The 18,100-nt window shown below is 44.5% G+C and overlaps 1 protein-coding gene across 1 annotated transcript; it reads left to right on the forward strand.

Moving 5' to 3' along the window:
- Nucleotides 1–89: 89 nt before the first annotated feature.
- Nucleotides 90–17,054, forward strand: glg1a (golgi glycoprotein 1a; the record flags this gene model as incomplete). The annotated part of the gene is made up of 26 exons (XM_083667006.1): nt 90–413; nt 4,230–4,259; nt 4,624–4,710; nt 5,036–5,251; nt 6,172–6,375; nt 6,731–6,802; nt 6,938–7,124; nt 7,356–7,570; nt 7,920–8,041; nt 8,167–8,268; nt 8,418–8,571; nt 8,974–9,111; nt 9,248–9,334; nt 9,580–9,642; nt 10,372–10,485; nt 10,637–10,725; nt 10,862–10,979; nt 11,079–11,171; nt 11,276–11,413; nt 12,426–12,549; nt 12,785–12,927; nt 13,057–13,158; nt 13,259–13,366; nt 13,486–13,606; nt 13,730–13,836; nt 13,957–17,054. 26 exons carry the CDS (start codon nt 90–92, stop codon nt 14,122–14,124), a joined length of 3,426 nt encoding a protein of 1,141 aa, XP_083523132.1. The 3' UTR covers nt 14,125–17,054.
- Between the last annotated feature and the right edge of the window lie 1,046 nt (nt 17,055–18,100).

Raw genomic sequence — 18,100 nt, forward strand, 5'->3', positions numbered from 1 at the left:
ATCTATGTCTGAGATTGCCAACAACGCACACGCCGACGTCCAACTGTAGCTAGCCCAACGAAGCAAGCTAGCTAGTTAGTTATCCGAAGATGGCGGCTTGTAGACGTGTTCCTCTCCTCCTGCTTTTGATGTCCATCCTTTTGTATGTGCATCCTATTCGGGGACAGAAATCTCAGACTAATGATGTCGTCAAACCCGCCGTTAGTGTTGATAACCCCCAAAATCAAGGTGGAGAACCACCGGCTGCAGCAAATGCAGCACCAGTAGTCGGGGCCTCGCCACCCCGTAAGCGCACCACCGGCTGGAGGCTGGCCGAAGAGGGGGCTTGTCGGGAGGACCTGACTAGGCTTTGTCCGAAGCATTCCTGGAGTAACAACCTGGCCGTGCTTGAGTGCCTCCAGGATAGGAAAGAGGTATGTGGTGTAATAGCGATCTTCAGAGCAAAGGTAAAGCTTGTTATTAATAATGTTGGGTGTGCCTTCCACACAAGCACCAGACAGCTATGAGGACCAGTTAGCTTGCTAGCTAAGCTAGCTAGCCAGTTAACAACTTAGCAAGTGCTAGCTACTAGCTAAACACTAAGCTAGCAGCTAAATGCTTTAATGCAAAAAAGAGACATAGAGCTATATTAGATATATTTAGTGCAACATGTTAGTATTTGTTTGCAACATGGACATGGGGGGGGTAAATTAAGTCATCTCTCGTTAGCTAGGTAGCTAGCTGCCTCTACAGATGTGTGACCAATGCAATACTAATAAGTCAGCCAGCCACTGCTGTTGAACGGGTTTGGACAGTCCTGACCTAACATCCTCTTTATTAGCTATTGTTGCATCCCATCAATGTTCTGATTAGAGAAAGGATACAGGACGATGTTAAGTGTGAAAGTTTGTCCTGAAGTGTTGGCAGATTCATTCAGTGACAATATTTGTGTCTAGCTGGCAGCCTTGTATGATCTGGGATAGGCTAAGGAAAGCGATTTGCAGTGAGGGGCCTCCTCTGCTGCTGGGGCCAGAATTTAAAGAGAGAGAGAGAGAGAGAGAGAGAGCACCTGTGTCAGTGATGATAAGAATACACTCTATAGTTGAACTTAATTGACTTCCATTAGCCTTGTAAATCTGTTGTGAAACCAGAACAGTGCTGGAATAGATTTGACAAGAAGCTTGCTGTTACCTGAATTGACAGGTGGTCTCTCAGTCAGTTCTGATTAGTCTCTGGTATTCATCGTTTCCAGATGTCAAGACTTATTTCAGGGCCTGCCCTACTCTCTTGGTGCAGTTCTACTGGTGGTCTGGGTAGGTTTAGACACATAGCATTTTCTCTATTGGTCTGCTAACTGTCAGCTTCCTTGGTAGTTGTGGTTTTGTTTACGTGGTTCTCAGACTTGGGAGGAGGCCATGGTAGAGTGTTGCTGACTGGCTTGGCTCTTCTACTTTTGGGCAGTTCTGTGTAAAAGGACCAAAATGTGAAATTCATCAGAGCATATCAAATCGGGTGTCAAATGAAAGCTAACAGTCTATATTTTGGGGTGAGAAATGAAGTGAGAAACACACTGCCATTGAGAATGATGACATGCATGTTGCATACTTGATGCAAAAAAGACAGCAAGGGATTTGTCTTCATCATTAAATAATGCACAGACACATATGGTGTGGTGTCCTAGGATCCATCCCACACCTGTTGCAGACAATAAATAATGATTTTGCGGAGGCTATCTCTGAGGCAAACTAGGAGCAGATTGGGTGTCTGTGTGTCTGCACATGACATAAGCCTACTTGTATTTACATTTTTTGGTGGCAAAAGTGTAGGCTTTTTTGTGTAGTGAAGAGAGAGACATTGAGAACAACAAATGTCATTGATATATATTTCTATCTTCTTTCCCATATTTTAGCGACATCATCATGTACAGAATGACATTCAAATCCATAAATCATGCATGTCTGTGGGGGGACACATTTAGTCATTCTGTTACCGGATTATCCACTTCACTTACTGTAGCTGAACAATCAAAAGCGATATTTTCCAACTTCAAGTATGATAGCTAACACCCCACTCTTTGTTAGAAGTAGTCCTTGTGCATAGAGTTGTATAGTTTGTTAAACTTTGCTATCAAGGGATTTTGTTTGGCACACGTTTAAAAGTGAAATATCGAGTCCCGGGGTCATTCTGTTACCATGAAATTGCCCTTCTCTGACATCTGGACTGTCTGTTATGATGCTCTTCAAGAGAAAATCAAGAAACATTTGCTTTTTATCTCAGGTTGAAGGTTTTTTGGGCTATTTATAGAGGTTAATGTAGCAGCATTCATTATGAATGGCTATCATCCCTCTGATCCTATAGCTTCCATCTAGCTTATGCTAACAGCTTTCTGTTTACAGGAAATAATAATAATGTTATATGTGTCTAGGCTTAGTCTACATGACATACAATGTCATTGCAATGTATAGCATAGCATGGCGATTTTGTGCTCAGAGGGGTCAAGAAAGGATTTTCAGTCCTTTTAATTTTATTTGGTTCCATTTATAGGCACTTCACAGCTCTTATCGAGGCTCCCCTTCCAGTGTGAATTAAAGACCCAGATAATTTTCAACTGCTCTGCTTGATATAGCCTAAAATATTCAAGTGTTCCCTCCTCTGTTTTTAAATTCACAGCTGCTCAAAATAGGGACCATAGCTAAGCTTATGCCTACACAGTGTTTCAAAGAACATAATTCAATGCCATTTTTATGTCCTCACAACCATGTCTCTCTTTTTGAATAGAGTTGAGTTTTCACTGAAAAGGTGTAGGCTTATTTTGATTGCTCTGGCCAACAACACAAGTTGAGAGATGTGCTCTGGAAGCTGTCAGGTATAGACAATTTCATATAATGAAATGCAGGACACGTGATGTCATGACTGACCTCTTTTGCTGCGTCTCTCCCCCTTCAAGGCAACATGCTTTAGACAAGACAAAGATAGTTTTTATAAGAGATGAAGTGATATTTATGGGTTGGTCATTAACTCCCTTTTCTGCAGTTTTTGAAATGAGCGTGGATTTAAAGAGGGACATCTGGGGAGAGGGTGGGGCGACAGCTGTCTCTATAGGAGATAGCATTAATGGCCCACAGTGATGTATGTACGTTGTGTGTGAGAGAGAGAGATACATAAAAGACAACAGAGGAAGACAACAAAGCCATTTATAAGTGGGACTAGAATGAGATGTTTTTTGTTTGATTTTAACTTATCATTGCAGAGTCAGTGTTCCCTTTTCTCGATGCTACTCCCCTGCTCTTTTCCGGACTCCCCGATTTGCTTGTGAGGGTGTGAAGTGCTCGTTATGAATGGCTGAAATTGACTATGAATATGCTGCAGCAACTGAAGCAGATGGACCGCAGAGCTAATGTGTGATCACCGTGATAGCAACTTAGCTCTTCTGGCACATGCTACTCCACACTCACTGCCATCTTTTAGTCTTACTCGTCCAAGCTCGACAGAGGCTGAGAATCTGTGATAATTGGTGAACTCATTAGTTAGTCATGTCATATGAAAAATAAGGTGGGATTTCCATGTGATGAAAACTCGCAGACACACACACACACACACACACACACACACACCATTTGGCTGTCCCTCAGTAGCTTGTAGGCTGCCATCTGTAGCTAGCCTAGATGTTATTTTAGGGTACAAAAGAGTGGTGAGCGGTTGTTTGGACTGCATTGTTGGCACGTTGTCTCATGCTGCTCAACTCTCAGGGAGACCCATACATCAGTCACACTGAGAGGTGCTGAAGGGGGAGTCAGTCATCTCACACTGGGCAGCAGTGGGGGCAGAGGCATCCTTTGGCCACAAGGAGGACCTTAAGTGAACATTGTACAGGCATCTGGTCAGTTCTCAGTGGCCTTCTGATATTTTAGGAGGTGAATCAGTCAGTAAAGGAAAGGGGATGCTCCAGGCCCACCAGTACTTGAACTACCTCTATGTTGAAATGATTGACAACGTTGATGATGGAATTGTAGCACTTGTACTTCAGGATCATCAGGATATTTTGCTAGGGGGTTAGGCTATGTTTGGCTCTCACTACCCAGAACTCATTGATAACCCAAGGTGTGTGCATGTGTGCCTGTGCATGTGTATGAGAGAGAGAGAGAGAGAGAGAGAGAACAGCTTTTGGCGTTCAGACCTCTGTAAAGGATTCAACACACTTATAGTTGTGATCACAGTCTGACTCCCTTGTCTCTTTTATCTTCCTCCAGGAAACAGAGATTGCTGTTGACTGCAACCATGTAAGTCTTTGAACTCCCTCGCATCTGTAAATGGTACTGTCAGTTTGAGTTCTGAGTCTCTGCACTGACATTTCAATGAGGCTTAGATCAATGCTAAACTGAACTCCAGTCTCCTCCCAGCCAAGTTTGCTGAGCTCAGTATTTATTGTTTTTGGAATATTTGATTTCCAGAAAAGAATGTGAGGGTAATGTGTAAGCGAATGTGTCCATAATTTCTCTCAGATTCTGATAGTTAAACACTGTCACTCTCTCGAGTAGCAGAAAGGCAAATACACTCCCTGCTAGAATTCCCCACACAGACAGGGAGTTTTCTGTCCTGGATTTCCTCTGGGCTATCAATAGACATGTTTAATGTGTCCTCCAGCTTCTGTGGAACTACAAGCTGAACCTGACGACTGACCCCAAGTTTGAGTCTGTGGCAGTGGAGGTGTGCAAGAGCACCATCTCTGAGGTGAGAAATTGATCTCCTTTTCTTTCTCATTGTAGTACTGTCTCTGATGTCCTGCCACCTAGAGACACAAACCACTTTGAAAAAGTGGAGCACCAGGCTCTTTGCTTGAATATAGCAATAGTCCAAGATTACAAGAAAGGCACCCTCGCCCTCCTATAATCCTTTTTTCCTACATTTCTTTGATGATCTATTTTGGCTTTGGTTAGATACTTAAGCTCACGTTTACATGCCCTTGATGTTTGAACCAACTTTGTGTGTTTGAGAGAGAAAGAATGAGAATGAGAGGAGAGGCTGAGAAATCAAAGCATAATTTTCCTCTGAGCAGATAAAAGAATGTGCGGCAGAGGAGCGAGGAAAGGGCTACCTGGTATCCTGCCTGGTGGATCACCGTGGCAACATCACAGAGTACCAGTGCAACCAGTACATAACCAAGATGACCACTATTGTGTTCAGCGACTACCGCCTCATCTGTGGCTTCATGGACAAGTGTCGCGAGGACATCAACACTCTGCACTGTGGCAGCATCAGCACTGGAGAGAAGGTAAGGCACTAGCCTTGTCTCAACATTGCATTGACTGGGATTTTCTCATGCTCTCTATAAAGTCTCATTATCCGTATCACTCATTTCACTGGTGGAAAGTGAAAGTTTAATGGCTTTCCACTACTGAGCGGAGCTGATAGGTGTGAGCTTGCTCTCAACAGGCTTTGATTGGTAAGTTCAAAAATAGGGATATTATAAAATTTAACTTGCAAGTAAATGTTTGTCAATAGGAATCAAGCCACTGTCTCTTTGTATCACAAATTTTCTCATGGTGGCTTATTGCATTTTGGAACAGCTGCTTTTATGTACTCAATTTATACGACTTTATAAATTGAGTACATATTATGTGCCTATTGGTAACACACCAAATAATTGGCAGGAGCAGGACCAGTCATTTTGTTTGTGTTGGATTATCATTTTGTTGGTTTGGTTTTCAGTTTATTTGACACCTGGTGTTTAAACATGGCCTAAGTCTTTATGAGGTGTTTTAGTTTGGGCAGCAGGAGCATTCTATGGTAGAGCCAATAACCAGTCTGTTTGCTCTCTCCACAGTCACATACTGCCACCTTATGATTTATTACAAATTTAGCCTTCATTCTCCATACACTCCCAGTGTTAAACAGCACTATTTATATCTCGGCTTCCCTTGATGAATTATTCATTTCTCGATGATTAATGACTGTCTCTGGAAATCAAATTGTGGGTCGCCAGGGCAACATGTTCACGACAGCGCTAACTCATTAAACTAAATTTAAAGCCCTAGATGTCACTGCTGTAGCAAATGCCTAGTCATCCTTGTAATAACAGTAATGATAATAATGCATATTATTTGATGCATCTTTCATAACACTGAATCATCTTTCATAACACCCATGGGTCATGAATGACTGTTCTTTCTCCTTACATGTTCTCTCTCTCAGGACATGCACTCCCAAGGCGAGGTGATAGCGTGTCTGGAAAAGGGTCTGGTCCAGGAGGCGGAGGAGCTGCCCGGGGCCCATACCATCAAGGACGAGTGTAAGAAGTCTATCATGCGTGTGGCCGAGCTCTCCTCCGATGACTTCCACCTGGACCGCTACCTCTACTTCTCCTGCCGCGAGGACCGTGAGCACTTCTGTGAAAATGTGAGCTCCTCGCTAGTCGCCATCTCTGACGATTCCTCTCGTCTCTGTTATTTCATTTTAGACCTTTTTACTGGAGAGAGAGATCAGTTATACTCGGTCCTGGTCCTGGAGAGCCGGAGTGACACACCTGGTTCAGCTAATCAAGGTTTTGAAGATCGGTTTATTACTTAAATCAGGTTTGATGGCACTAGGCTGGGACAAAAACCTGGAACCACTACGGCTCTCCAGGACCAGGATTGAGTATCACTGGGCTAGATTAGGAAAGTACACCTCTGCCTTGACTAAATGAAACATTAAGAACAAAATGAAAACAAATTCCTTGTTGAATCGCAATTTCTTTTTTTTTCTCCTCTAGACGCCGGCTGGGGAAGGCAGAGTCTATAAGTGTCTTTTCAACCACAAGTTTGAGGAGGCCATGTCTGAAAGGGTAAGTGTGCTCCTGTTGACTATGGATAGACAATAGAGGGTCATTGTTGGCCAAAATAGAATACTCTTATTCTACTAGTATTGACTTTTGGAAATGATTTGGATTGTGATCTAACAGTACTGTGGTCATTCTTAGTGTCGAGAGGCCCTGACCACCAGGCAGAAGTTGATAGCCCAGGACTACAAGGTCAGCTACTCCCTGGCCAAGGCCTGCAAGTCGGACCTGAAGAAGTACCGCTGCAGCATGGACACCAACATGCCCCGCGCCCGCGAGGCCCGCCTATCCTACTTGCTGCTCTGTCTGGAGTCTGCCGTACACAGAGGTGTGGACCGCCCTGTTGTCCTGTCTCAGGCTGTTGAATATCTATCTGTCTTTGCCACTGCCTCTCACTGCTTCTCTGTGCCTATTTTTGTCGATACTTGTGTCTTTTTCATATACTCATAACTATAAAAGAAAAGTGTTTGTGCTAGCATCAACTGGATGAAAGTCGTCTTGTCATGGTGGTTTTGTTCTGCCTTGTCGCTAACTGTGTCCCTGACTGCGTGTGCTCCAGGTCGTGCGGTGAGTGGAGAATGCCAGGGAGAGATGCTGGACTATAGAAGGATGCTGATGGAGGACTTCTCCCTGAGCCCAGAGATCGTGCTGCACTGCCGTGGGGAGATCGAGGCCCACTGCTCCGGCCTGCACCGTAAGGGACGCACCCTCCACTGTCTCATGAGGGTGGGCCGCGGAGACATGGGGGCCATCGATAACCTTTGCCAGAAATCTGTGAGTTAACACTCTTGTTTTTCTCGTCTTAAATATTTGTAATGTGTGACCACTGGGGGGAGCTACTTAGCAAACTTTTTTGACCCCCGCAGCACATCTTTTTTTTTTCATGTTTTTCCAAAATTCTATACGGATTTGTCTTGTTTTCTATATGTGCAAAGTAAATTAACTTTATGAATGTGGAAGAGATCAGTTAGGCAACATAATTAAGAGTTTCATGGCGTAAAAGAGTTACTCTACACGCCCCATTGTGTCACAAGTCGATCAGTTATCTGGCAGTGCTGCCATCTCATTAGCTACCAAGGTTGTTGTTGATGTTTTGGATGATGCCTCTCTCTCTCTCCCTCAGCTCCAGACCCTGATCCAGGAGGCCGACCCGGGGGCAGACTACCGCATCGACCGGGCCTTGAACGAGGCCTGCGAGTCTGTCATTCAGACCGCCTGCAAACACATCCGCAATGGAGACCCCATGTAAGTTATCGTATCTCTCTCTACAGCTCTCAGTTGGATAGAAAAATCAACAGAGATTCAAGAACAAAACACAGCCCATCACTGCTTGTTGTCGTTCGTCAAGTTAGGTCTATTGTTCTGTTTAGGATCCTGTCCTGTCTGATGGAGCACCTCTACACAGAGAAGATGGTGGAGGACTGTGAACACAGGCTGCTGGAGCTGCAGTACTTCATAGCACGAGACTGGAAGTGAGTGACAAGATCCCAAAGCCACAATTTTAAACCATGTCATGTCTGCCTTCTAAGCACACAATCGTCAAAAGCAGCCTGACTCCATGTGTCTGCTCTGCTCATAGTATACTTATTTACTCACATACGCACTCACTCTTGTCTCCCAGACTAGACCCTATCCTGTACAAGAAGTGCCAGGGCGACGCCTCTCGCCTGTGCCACACTCACGGCTGGAACGAGACCAGCGAGATGATGCCACCTGGTGCCATCTTCTCCTGCCTGTACCGCCACGCCTACCGTACAGAGGACCAGGGCAGACGGGTATGGCTGCAGATGATACTAAGTCGTTTTTTACTGTAAAAGTACCAGTCCATGCACCTCTACATTGTGAATGTGTAATTGGTGTCTTAAATGGGATTATGTAATAATATACTGGATTATGTAATAACTTTATACCCATCATTATGATTAGCAGCAGATGAGATATTTGTGAATATTAATGAATTGGTTAATTTATAACCAACACTCACAGACTTAAAAGACTTGAGTTGCGCTCGATCCGGGTTGCCTAACGCAATCGAACCAGTGGAAGAGTATGGTGACAACAGCTGTATTATTTCTCAAGTGGCAAAATTATTTGGGCTCTTCTCTTCCTTCCATCTCACAATCTCATTTGTCATGCATATTGAGTTCTCTTCTCTTTCCCCTTTTCCCACACCTCAGCTCTCGCGTGACTGCAAAGTAGAGGTTCAGAGAATTCTCCACCAGAGGGCGCTGGACGTGAAGCTGGACCCTGAGCTTCAGAGGCGCTGTATGACTGACCTGGGAAAGTGGTGCAGTGAGAAGACTGATACTGGTCAGGTAGGAGCCTACAGTCAGCACAATAGATCGCAGTCTAGGTCTCTAGACTAGCTTTGGGTCCTGGGTTGGTAATAATTGCACTAGAACTCGTGTCTGTTTTTACTGTATGTGTTTGACTATGAATGTTTGTCTTCAGGAGTTAGAGTGTCTACAAGACCACCTAGAGGACCTGGTGTCAGAATGTAGGGATGTTGTCGGCAACCTGACTGAGCTGGAGTCTGAGGTAAGAGAGACAGTAATATATGGGTCAGACTACTCTAAGAGATTTTTCTGTGGTAAATCAAGGTTGGATATATCTAGTCAATGAATGGTTGTCTTTCTTTCCTCTCTTTCCGTAATGATTGGAGTGCTGTCCATACTTTGTTTCCTCTGTTAGTCTACAAGGATCAAGCACCCGAAAAGGAATTTTTGATAATGATTTGAGTGAGCATGTTGTTTCTTATAATTCATCTCTCTCTTTCCTACCAGGACATTCAGATTGAGACCCTGTTGATGCGAGCTTGTGAGCCAGTCATTCAGTCCCACTGTCACGTGAGTCTTATACCCTGATGCTCTCTGTCATAGCTTCTTTAACCAGTAAATGCCAAAAAGCCCATAAACTGGTTTTGATGTTTAATTTCGCATTAGATAGGTGTCTGGTTTCACTGGCTTTGTCCTTATAGGGCAATACTTTTACTTTACTTTACTTAAAGGCACTATATACAGGATTGTGCCCTCTTTTCACAGCAATGGGAATTGCAATGACAATTCATAATATATATATATATTTTTTTTTAAAACAATCATCAGAATGCATGTTACAAACTTACTTCCACACGAAGGCTTCCAGCACTGAGAAATGCTTGCTGCTCCCAGACAGTACTGTAGGTAGCCAATGAGCCCCACACACATGCAAGTCGCAGGTTACACACCCACAGCAAGTGGTAGACACCCAAAAACGTCCTAAACATTTTGGAAAGGCAAATTCAGTCTTGGCAGGTGCACGCACTGTCACAGACTGCCAATGTATCATAAGTAATGATTCAGCATGTTTATTTAGTGACATTTTTTTCAAGGGGAAAAAGCTACATATTGCACCTTTTTAATTATATTTATTTGAAGGGGACAGTGCACATTAATCTTAGCCAGATGGCTCATTTTCATCTGCAGTCCCTTGGCAGGCCAGACCATCAGACCATTCTTCTTAGCTGTATATTCCAGGGGACGTCTGGAATTCACTTTTATATTAACTTGTCAATGCTCCTTTTTTTCCTCACTCAGGAGGTGGCAGATAACCAGATAGACACTGGGGATCTGATGGAGTGTCTGGTCCAGAACAAACATCAGAAGGAGATGAACGACAAGTGTGCTGTGGGTGTCACACACTTCCAGCTGGTGAGACTGGTTTTTGATTCAGGCTTGTTCATGCCATGGTTTCTCTGAGCTTCTCAAGCTGAATGGACTGTATCTGACTGTTGCTTTACTCCTTTTGTATTCCTTTCTCAACTGCTCTCGCTCTGAACCTTTCTATTCTCTACTCTCTCAGATCCAGATCAAGGACTTTCGCTTCTCCTACAAGTTCAAGATGGCCTGCAAGGAGGACGTGCTCAAACTGTGCCCCAACATCAAGAAGAAGTGAGTGCAAGAGATATCACCTGCCACAGATGTTTGGCTGTATTGAACACCACTCCAGTCTTTTGGCAATACAAAAGCCATCAATCTGGGTTTGACATAACAAGTCTCGCCCCTGTCCTCCCACTCTCTCTTTCAGGGTGGATGTGGTGATGTGTTTGAGTACCACTGTGAGAAACGACACACTGCAGGACGTGAAAGAGCAGCGCGTCTCCGTCAAGTGTCGCAAACAGCTCAGGGTGGAGGAGCTGGAGATGGTGTGTTCACAAGCCCTATGCACATGCTTGTTGCACAATGGCAATTTTTAAAAAAAATAGAAATTACAGTGTAATTGTGTTTATGGCGTTGCTCCACAGTCTGAGGATATCCGTCTGGAGCCAGAGCTGTTTGACTCATGTAAGCAGGACATCAGCAAGCTGTGCCAGAACGTGGCCTTCGGTAATGCCCAGGTCAGTCTGTCACTCACTCAAGACACTCCATGACGATAGTTTTTTAAAAATGTAGAGTAGTATTGATGTTTGAACACTCCCTTCTCCTATTCCTTTGTGTGTAGGTGATCGAGTGTCTGAAGGAGAACAAGAGACAGCTAACTCAGCGCTGCCACCACCGAGTGTTTAAGCTCCAGGAGGTGGAGATGATGGACCCAGAGTTGGACTACCAACTCATGAGGGTCTGCAAGCAGATGATCCGGGTAGGGCTTTTACTTGAATACTCAACATGATATTACGCCACTTAAAGCTGCAATATGTAACATTCAAGCTTTCTAAAAGCTTATGTTTATTCGGTAGCAATCAGGGAATGAGATCCCGTGAATGAAGCACGTTCTAAAATGGTGTCTGTGGGGGGACATGCAGCGTTCGGCCTGTAGAGGAAGCTACAGGACCGTGGCCGGGGTTGTGTCGGCGAGGCTTCGTTGCACACCTGTTGCAAATAAAGTCTCGTTGGCGAGTGCTTAAGATGTGTGTGCTTCTGCCATTTCAGTAGGTGAGCTGGGAACGGAGAGAGAGAGAGAGAGAACGAACGAACTAACTAACTAACTAACCTTTTGACGAGGCTGGAAAGCCGACTAAGAGTTTTACGAAATACTTTATGAATAAACGGGAGCAATCCCTAATCCCTATACTGCGTCTGCCTCTGTGTACTAACAGACCTTGTTACAGTGTCCTACCCGACAGTCTTGCAAAACAAATATGTATACAAACATGTTACTGGCCAGGGGTGTTCTAGGGGAGTGGACTCACCGATATTCACCTTTCTGTATGGTGGCTGCCTCTTCGAATCATGCGCACATGCAACAGACGCAACAGCTAATGTCCAACACTGCAAGTGCTTTTCAGGGGGTTGTATTATTATTAGGGAGGATGTTGTTGTTTGGAACTTCTAACTGCAATTTCACTGCAGTGGCCCGAGGTAGAAGATTTCCAACAGACTTACGCCCTCCTCCTTTAACCTATGACCCATGCACCCAAGCACACCTCAAATCCTAGGCTGAGTCAACCATTTAAGGAGGAATGATCGGACTCCAGTCCAACTCCACTGTAGCTATGCTCAAAGGCGCCTCAGTCAAACCATGATTGCTGCTTACATGAGGTGACATATCATGATATGGCTAGGCAATGATAATTCCCATGGAGGCTAGACAGTGGGCTCCTCCATGTGTGACTTCTTATGTAATTATGGTTCTCTCTCTGTGTCTGTTCCAGCGCTTCTGTACGGAGGCCGATGCCAAGAACATGCTGCAGTGTCTGAAGCAAAACAAGAACAGCGAGCTGATGGACCCCAAGTGCAAACAGATGATCACCAAGAGACAGATCACACAAAACACAGGTAGGCATAACGCTTATAGATGGACAGATGGAGGGAAAACACACGCGCGCACACACACACACACACACACTTTTATACTGCACACACACCCTAAACCTCATTTGTATGATACATCAGAGCACACTTTATAGTGTCTTATCATACCCACCATGTCCAGTCTAGTAGCATTACTGTCGGTGTGTATATATCCCAGTATATATCAGTTCTAACCCCCATCTCTCACCTGTGTATGTAGACTACAGGTTAAACCCAATACTGAGGAAGTCGTGTAAGGCAGACATCCCCAAGTTCTGCCAGAGCATCCTCAACAAGGCCACAGGAGACAGTGAGCTGGAGGGCCAGGTCATCTCCTGCCTCAAACTAAAATATGCTGACCAGGTGTGACAACACTACTACTGGTTTATTACAATGGCATTGTCGTCAAGTTAAGATGTTTAGTTTTTTATCATTGCTTGTTGTTGAATAGTTGCATTTTCCTTTTCTTTTTTTTTGCGTGTACATCCACAGCGGCTCTCCCCTGACTGTGAGGACCAAATCAGGGTGATCTTACAGGAGTCAGCACTCGATTACAGGCTAGACCCCCAACTCCAGGTGCATTGTACAGAGGAGGTGAGTTGGGCTGCACAGGAATAGGAAGATGACGCACTTGATAATGCTTTATAACACTACTAAGTCATGTGTGTGTGTTGTTTCGGTGTCCCTGTCCCAGATCTCTCAGCTGTGTCCAGAGGAGGCTGCAGCCCAGGAGCAGACGGGTCAGGTGGAGGAGTGTCTCAAAGTCAACTTGCTCAAGATCAAACAGGAAGGGTGTAAGAAGGTAGGTGTGTCTCTTGTCTCTTGTATCTCTCCTACTACTTTTTCTTCACTCAAGGCAGACCCAAACATAGAAATACAATGCCCCCTAGAGCTTCACTCTTTCTCTCTCTCCCTCTGTAGGAGGTGTTGAACATGCTGAAGGAGAGCAAGGCAGACATCTTTGTGGACCCTGTCCTCCACACGGCCTGTGCCCTGGACATCAAACACCACTGTGCTGCCATCCCGCCCGGACGAGGACGCCGTGAGTGCAGACACACACACACACACACACACACACACGCACACACGCACGCCTTTAGCCCTTTTCCTAGGTGTTGGATAGGTTTTGATAGTGTGTGTGCTTTTCCATTCATGTATGCTATAGAGATGTCCTGTCTGATGGAGGCTCTTCAGGACAAGCGGGTACGTCTGCAGCCAGAGTGCAAGAAGAGACTGCAGGACCGCATTGACATGTGGAGCTACGCTGCCAAGGTTAGTATAGCAAATTCATTTTGTCCTGACCCAGCATGGCCTGATACTGCAAATTAGACTTCTGTGAACCATTAGTGGATTCTCTAATGATTCATGTTGACCCTAATATATCTCCCCCAGGTGGCACCAGCTGAAGGCTTCTCAGACCTGGCCATGCAGGTGATGACCTCGCCGTCCAAGAACTACATCCTGGCCATGATTTGTCTGGGCGTGTCCGTGCTCTTCCTGTTCGGCCTGCTGTGCGGCCGCATCACTAAGCGTGTGACCCAGGAGCTCAAGGACAGGTAGAGAGGGAGGGGCCTCGGGAGCCGCAGCAGCAGAAGAAAAAGAAGAAGAACCACCAAAAGGCCCCTCCCCTACCTTCAGTGTAGCCCGAACAACTCCCACCTCAGCCTGGCCACATGTACAAACCCCCCACCCCTACCTTTCTATCTTTCTGTTTCCCCCATGGCCTCCTCCACTTCACTTCATAAGACTGGGAAGCTCGGGGGGAGCCATTCATGCTTATCTCTCATCGCTATGCTGTTGGAGGGTCATGTTTGGGGCTATATTATCCAGACTCCCCTGTCATGGTTGGTCTCCCAGTGCTGGTGTGGAAGCGGACATTCCCTGACTGTGAGACTGTCCTCCTCCTTCGCTGTCCAACAGACGGAGGCCAAAGCTTCTCTGCGCTTCACTTCTGAAGGAGACTTCTACAAGGACGCTGCTGCCTACCTGTCCCTCCACTGCTAAACGGCTAACAGACCTTTGCCCGGCAGCACATAAAGCATTATTTGTTATTTTGGATTATGCTTTGGTTTCTCTTGCAGTGTTTTTTCTTTTTCTTTTACCTCATTTAGAAGCAATATCTTTTTACAGATATGTTTTACTGTGGGGGGTTGGTGGGCCAGAGGGTGAGGTGGATTCTCAGTAAGCATTAAGAGTTATGGGAGAGGGAGAGAAAAGCCTCTCATTACTTTTGACTGGAGGGTTTTTTCAGTGACTTCAATACTGCAGGGGGTGTGTGTGTGTGTGTGTGTGTGTGTGTGTGTGTGTGTGTGTGTGTGTGTGTGTGTGTGTGTGTGTGTGTGTGTGTGTGTGTGTGTGTGTGTGTGTGTGTGTGTGTGTGTGTGTGTGTGTGTGTGTGTGTGTGTGTGTGTGTGTGTGTGTGTGTGTGTGTGTGTGTGTGTGTGTGTAAATGGGGAGGATTAATGCTGTCTTTCTATTACTTATTATTTAGTTCTTCTCCTGAGAGGGTGGGGTGGGGGGTTGATTTCAGGTTGCCGATGTGTATTACATTTACTGACTTGCCATGAGACTGCCAGGTGTGGTGTAGAAGACTGTCCTCCACTGAGCCACATAGGACATGAGTCAGACAGCCAAACTTACAGTATATATCAGTCTTACACTCATAATGACAATGATGATATTATTATTATTATATTAATGATGATTATACTGGCAGACCTGGCAGCATAAGCTCCTCCGTCTGTATCTCAGACCGCTCCAGTGCCATGGATGCAATCTCGATACACTGAGTCTGAACTGGCACTCCACAGACCATGGTAGGGTTAGCATTGTGCTAACACAATGGGTGAGATTATTAGAAATGGTTAGCATGTTACAGATTACTGGAACAACAGGCTACAAGTATTCACGTTTCTCTCAAGGTACGTCAACCTAACAGACAGAGCGTTTAAGATTACAGTCACAGACGATCGGTCCACTCAACTCTCCTCAGCTGGAGTGGACACAACACTGGTGATGGTGCAGTGTCTCATTTTGAACACTGGCTTCTAACATTTCCAAAGCGTCCCCATCTAGATTTCAAGTAGTCAACCTGCAGTTGTGGCAGGTTTAAACCAATGGTATTTGTAGCTGTTTTACAGTACATTGGCAGAATGGTTGGTATAAGGGTCAAGAACAATGCAACAAAACAAAAAAAATAGATGCTTATAGAGATGTGAACATTGTGTTTTAAATGATACTGGAACTATTGCACATTTGTATGTTTTTTTATATCTTATATATATATATACACACACACACACATATATATATATATATATATAGAGAGAGAGAGAAAGAGAGAGAGTTTGGTCATAGCCTTATTTATTTGTTTACTAATGGTCAAGTTTGTGAGTCCTTTTTTGATTTGAATGTTCTCTTGTTGCCTTTTATTCACTGCCTTCAAAGTATCCATGTTCTACCAGGTGAGGGGATAAAGGCTGCTGACATTAGAAGGGTATTTAGTTGGGTCATTTGGGGCTTGATGTTTGTAGGACTTTACGTTGTCACCCCTGGAGCTTTTTAGCTCGGTATAAGGATTGAGTATTCTGTTGCCATTTTGAATTTAGTTACTGAACTCAAAACATACTTGCAGTATCAGATAGAACTCAAAGCTCCTTCAGATTTAACCTGAATACTAAACCTATTCAACCAGTCCAAATGCAAGAAGGTCCTCCGCAGGAGAAGAGTTGGAACAATTCATATGATTATTCTACACTATTGTGTTCTCAAAAAGCTCTGCCATGCAAGTTTGTTTCCTCAATATGGTTTCCATAACATTGCCTTGGCCTTGCTCTTGAATTGGTGTCAGCGCTTCCTTCCTTGCTTGTAATAAACAGTTCATGATTTGACTTGTAAAATGGCCTGCTGTACCATAGAAGATTGATCATTGATCTCAATGTGTGCCTACTCTGACAATCCCAGAGAGGGATCCCCCCAATGTACAGTACAGTAGTATACCAGATCCCTGGCCCCCTTCCTAGTTTACACTCCTGAGGAACCATGACTCCAAATCCAGCAGAGGTGTGAGTTCTCATACCCTGGACTTGGAGAGGGAAATACATTACAAATACACCTAGTTTGGGAGAACTTTCTGCTTCTTTTTTTTCCTTTTTTTACCAGCACTCCTCTGTTGTGCTTAGAGACAGCATTGAATACTGTTGAGTCGTTCTATCTATCAGTACTTACTGTTATTTTGTCTGTCGAGAGCGCTCAAAAAATTAAATTGAAATAATGATTATGACTATAACATATGATTTAAGATTATGATGAAAAAATATGTTTTGTAATGATGTTTTTTGTGTATACATTTATGGAGGTCCTTTGTTTTTCATCTCTGATAATGCCATGTACTTGAGATGTAACAGAATAACAGTGCATTTCCCTGGTTTTGATTTTAGGTTTTTTTGTTCTGTACAGATGAAATTGGACAATTTGTTAATAATAAAGTCTGCAGGTTTTTACACTGTTGTCTTGTATTGATGTTATTCTTACCCGATGCCTACTGTAACTGCCATTGTAGTTATCCATTGAGCTGTCTGCCTGGCCAAAGAGACATGCATCTCCTGATGTGCAACTGAATGCAATTTCTTGTAAAAGGATAGATGTAGGACAGAGAAGTTACATAAATAGTGTTTACCTTCCTCACCTCCTCTCCCACTTACCTGGCAGAATCAGAGTCTGTACTATTGACAGAACGTGGGAACAGGAGTGGGTCTATGGCGCCAGTGCTAGCGTCTCATAACATGATTCTGCCCACCTACTGTACAACACAGTACACAGACCCACCCTCTCTCATTCAAATTAGGGTCCAAGCCAGTTTGGCTGCAGTACAGTTCAGCCTTCAGTTGCCTTAGTGTCACAGGGAGCCATCCAGGGAACATGGTTACAAATAACCTGATTTCTGTTTATTTAGTAAACTCAGAAGCATACACCCAGTTGCCTAATCATCATTGCTGACTTCAGTGGTGTAACTGTGAATGCGTGGAGGAGAAAAATTCCCATCTGTATGACTGAGTGACTGCACTTCGACATCCAAGGCAGTTGACCTACATTCACCATGAATACTTGAACAAACATATGTGCCAGAGGTCCTCTCAGGCCATGAGGAGTGAATTGCTTGTCTGTCTGTATGGAACACTGACTTGCTCTATGCTACTCGGTTTCTATGTGGTTTAACCCTTCATGTGCCCCAACAAAATCTGCTCAGCTGCTCTCAATGCTGGATGGTAGAGCCCCTCATACATGTTATGACACAGAGAGGCTTTATGCATTTGGCCCAAAATACACACATGATGTACCTTTCCCCAGGTCGTCTCATGATCATCTGAGGAGCTGACCTTCGACATTCTAAATGTGTACTGTCTGGATCCTGGATCTGCGTATTTCTGTGTGTATGCATGTATGTTTGAAATAACTCAGACAGGAAAGGGGCAGAGACTGGGACAGATCCTATGCGTGCTGTCTGACACTAGAGTGATACATTTTTGCTGCCTTC

The sequence above is a fragment of the Argentina silus genome (assembly GCF_951799395.1).
Source record: "Argentina silus genome assembly, chromosome: 3".
Taxonomy (NCBI): domain Eukaryota; kingdom Metazoa; phylum Chordata; class Actinopteri; order Argentiniformes; family Argentinidae; genus Argentina; species Argentina silus.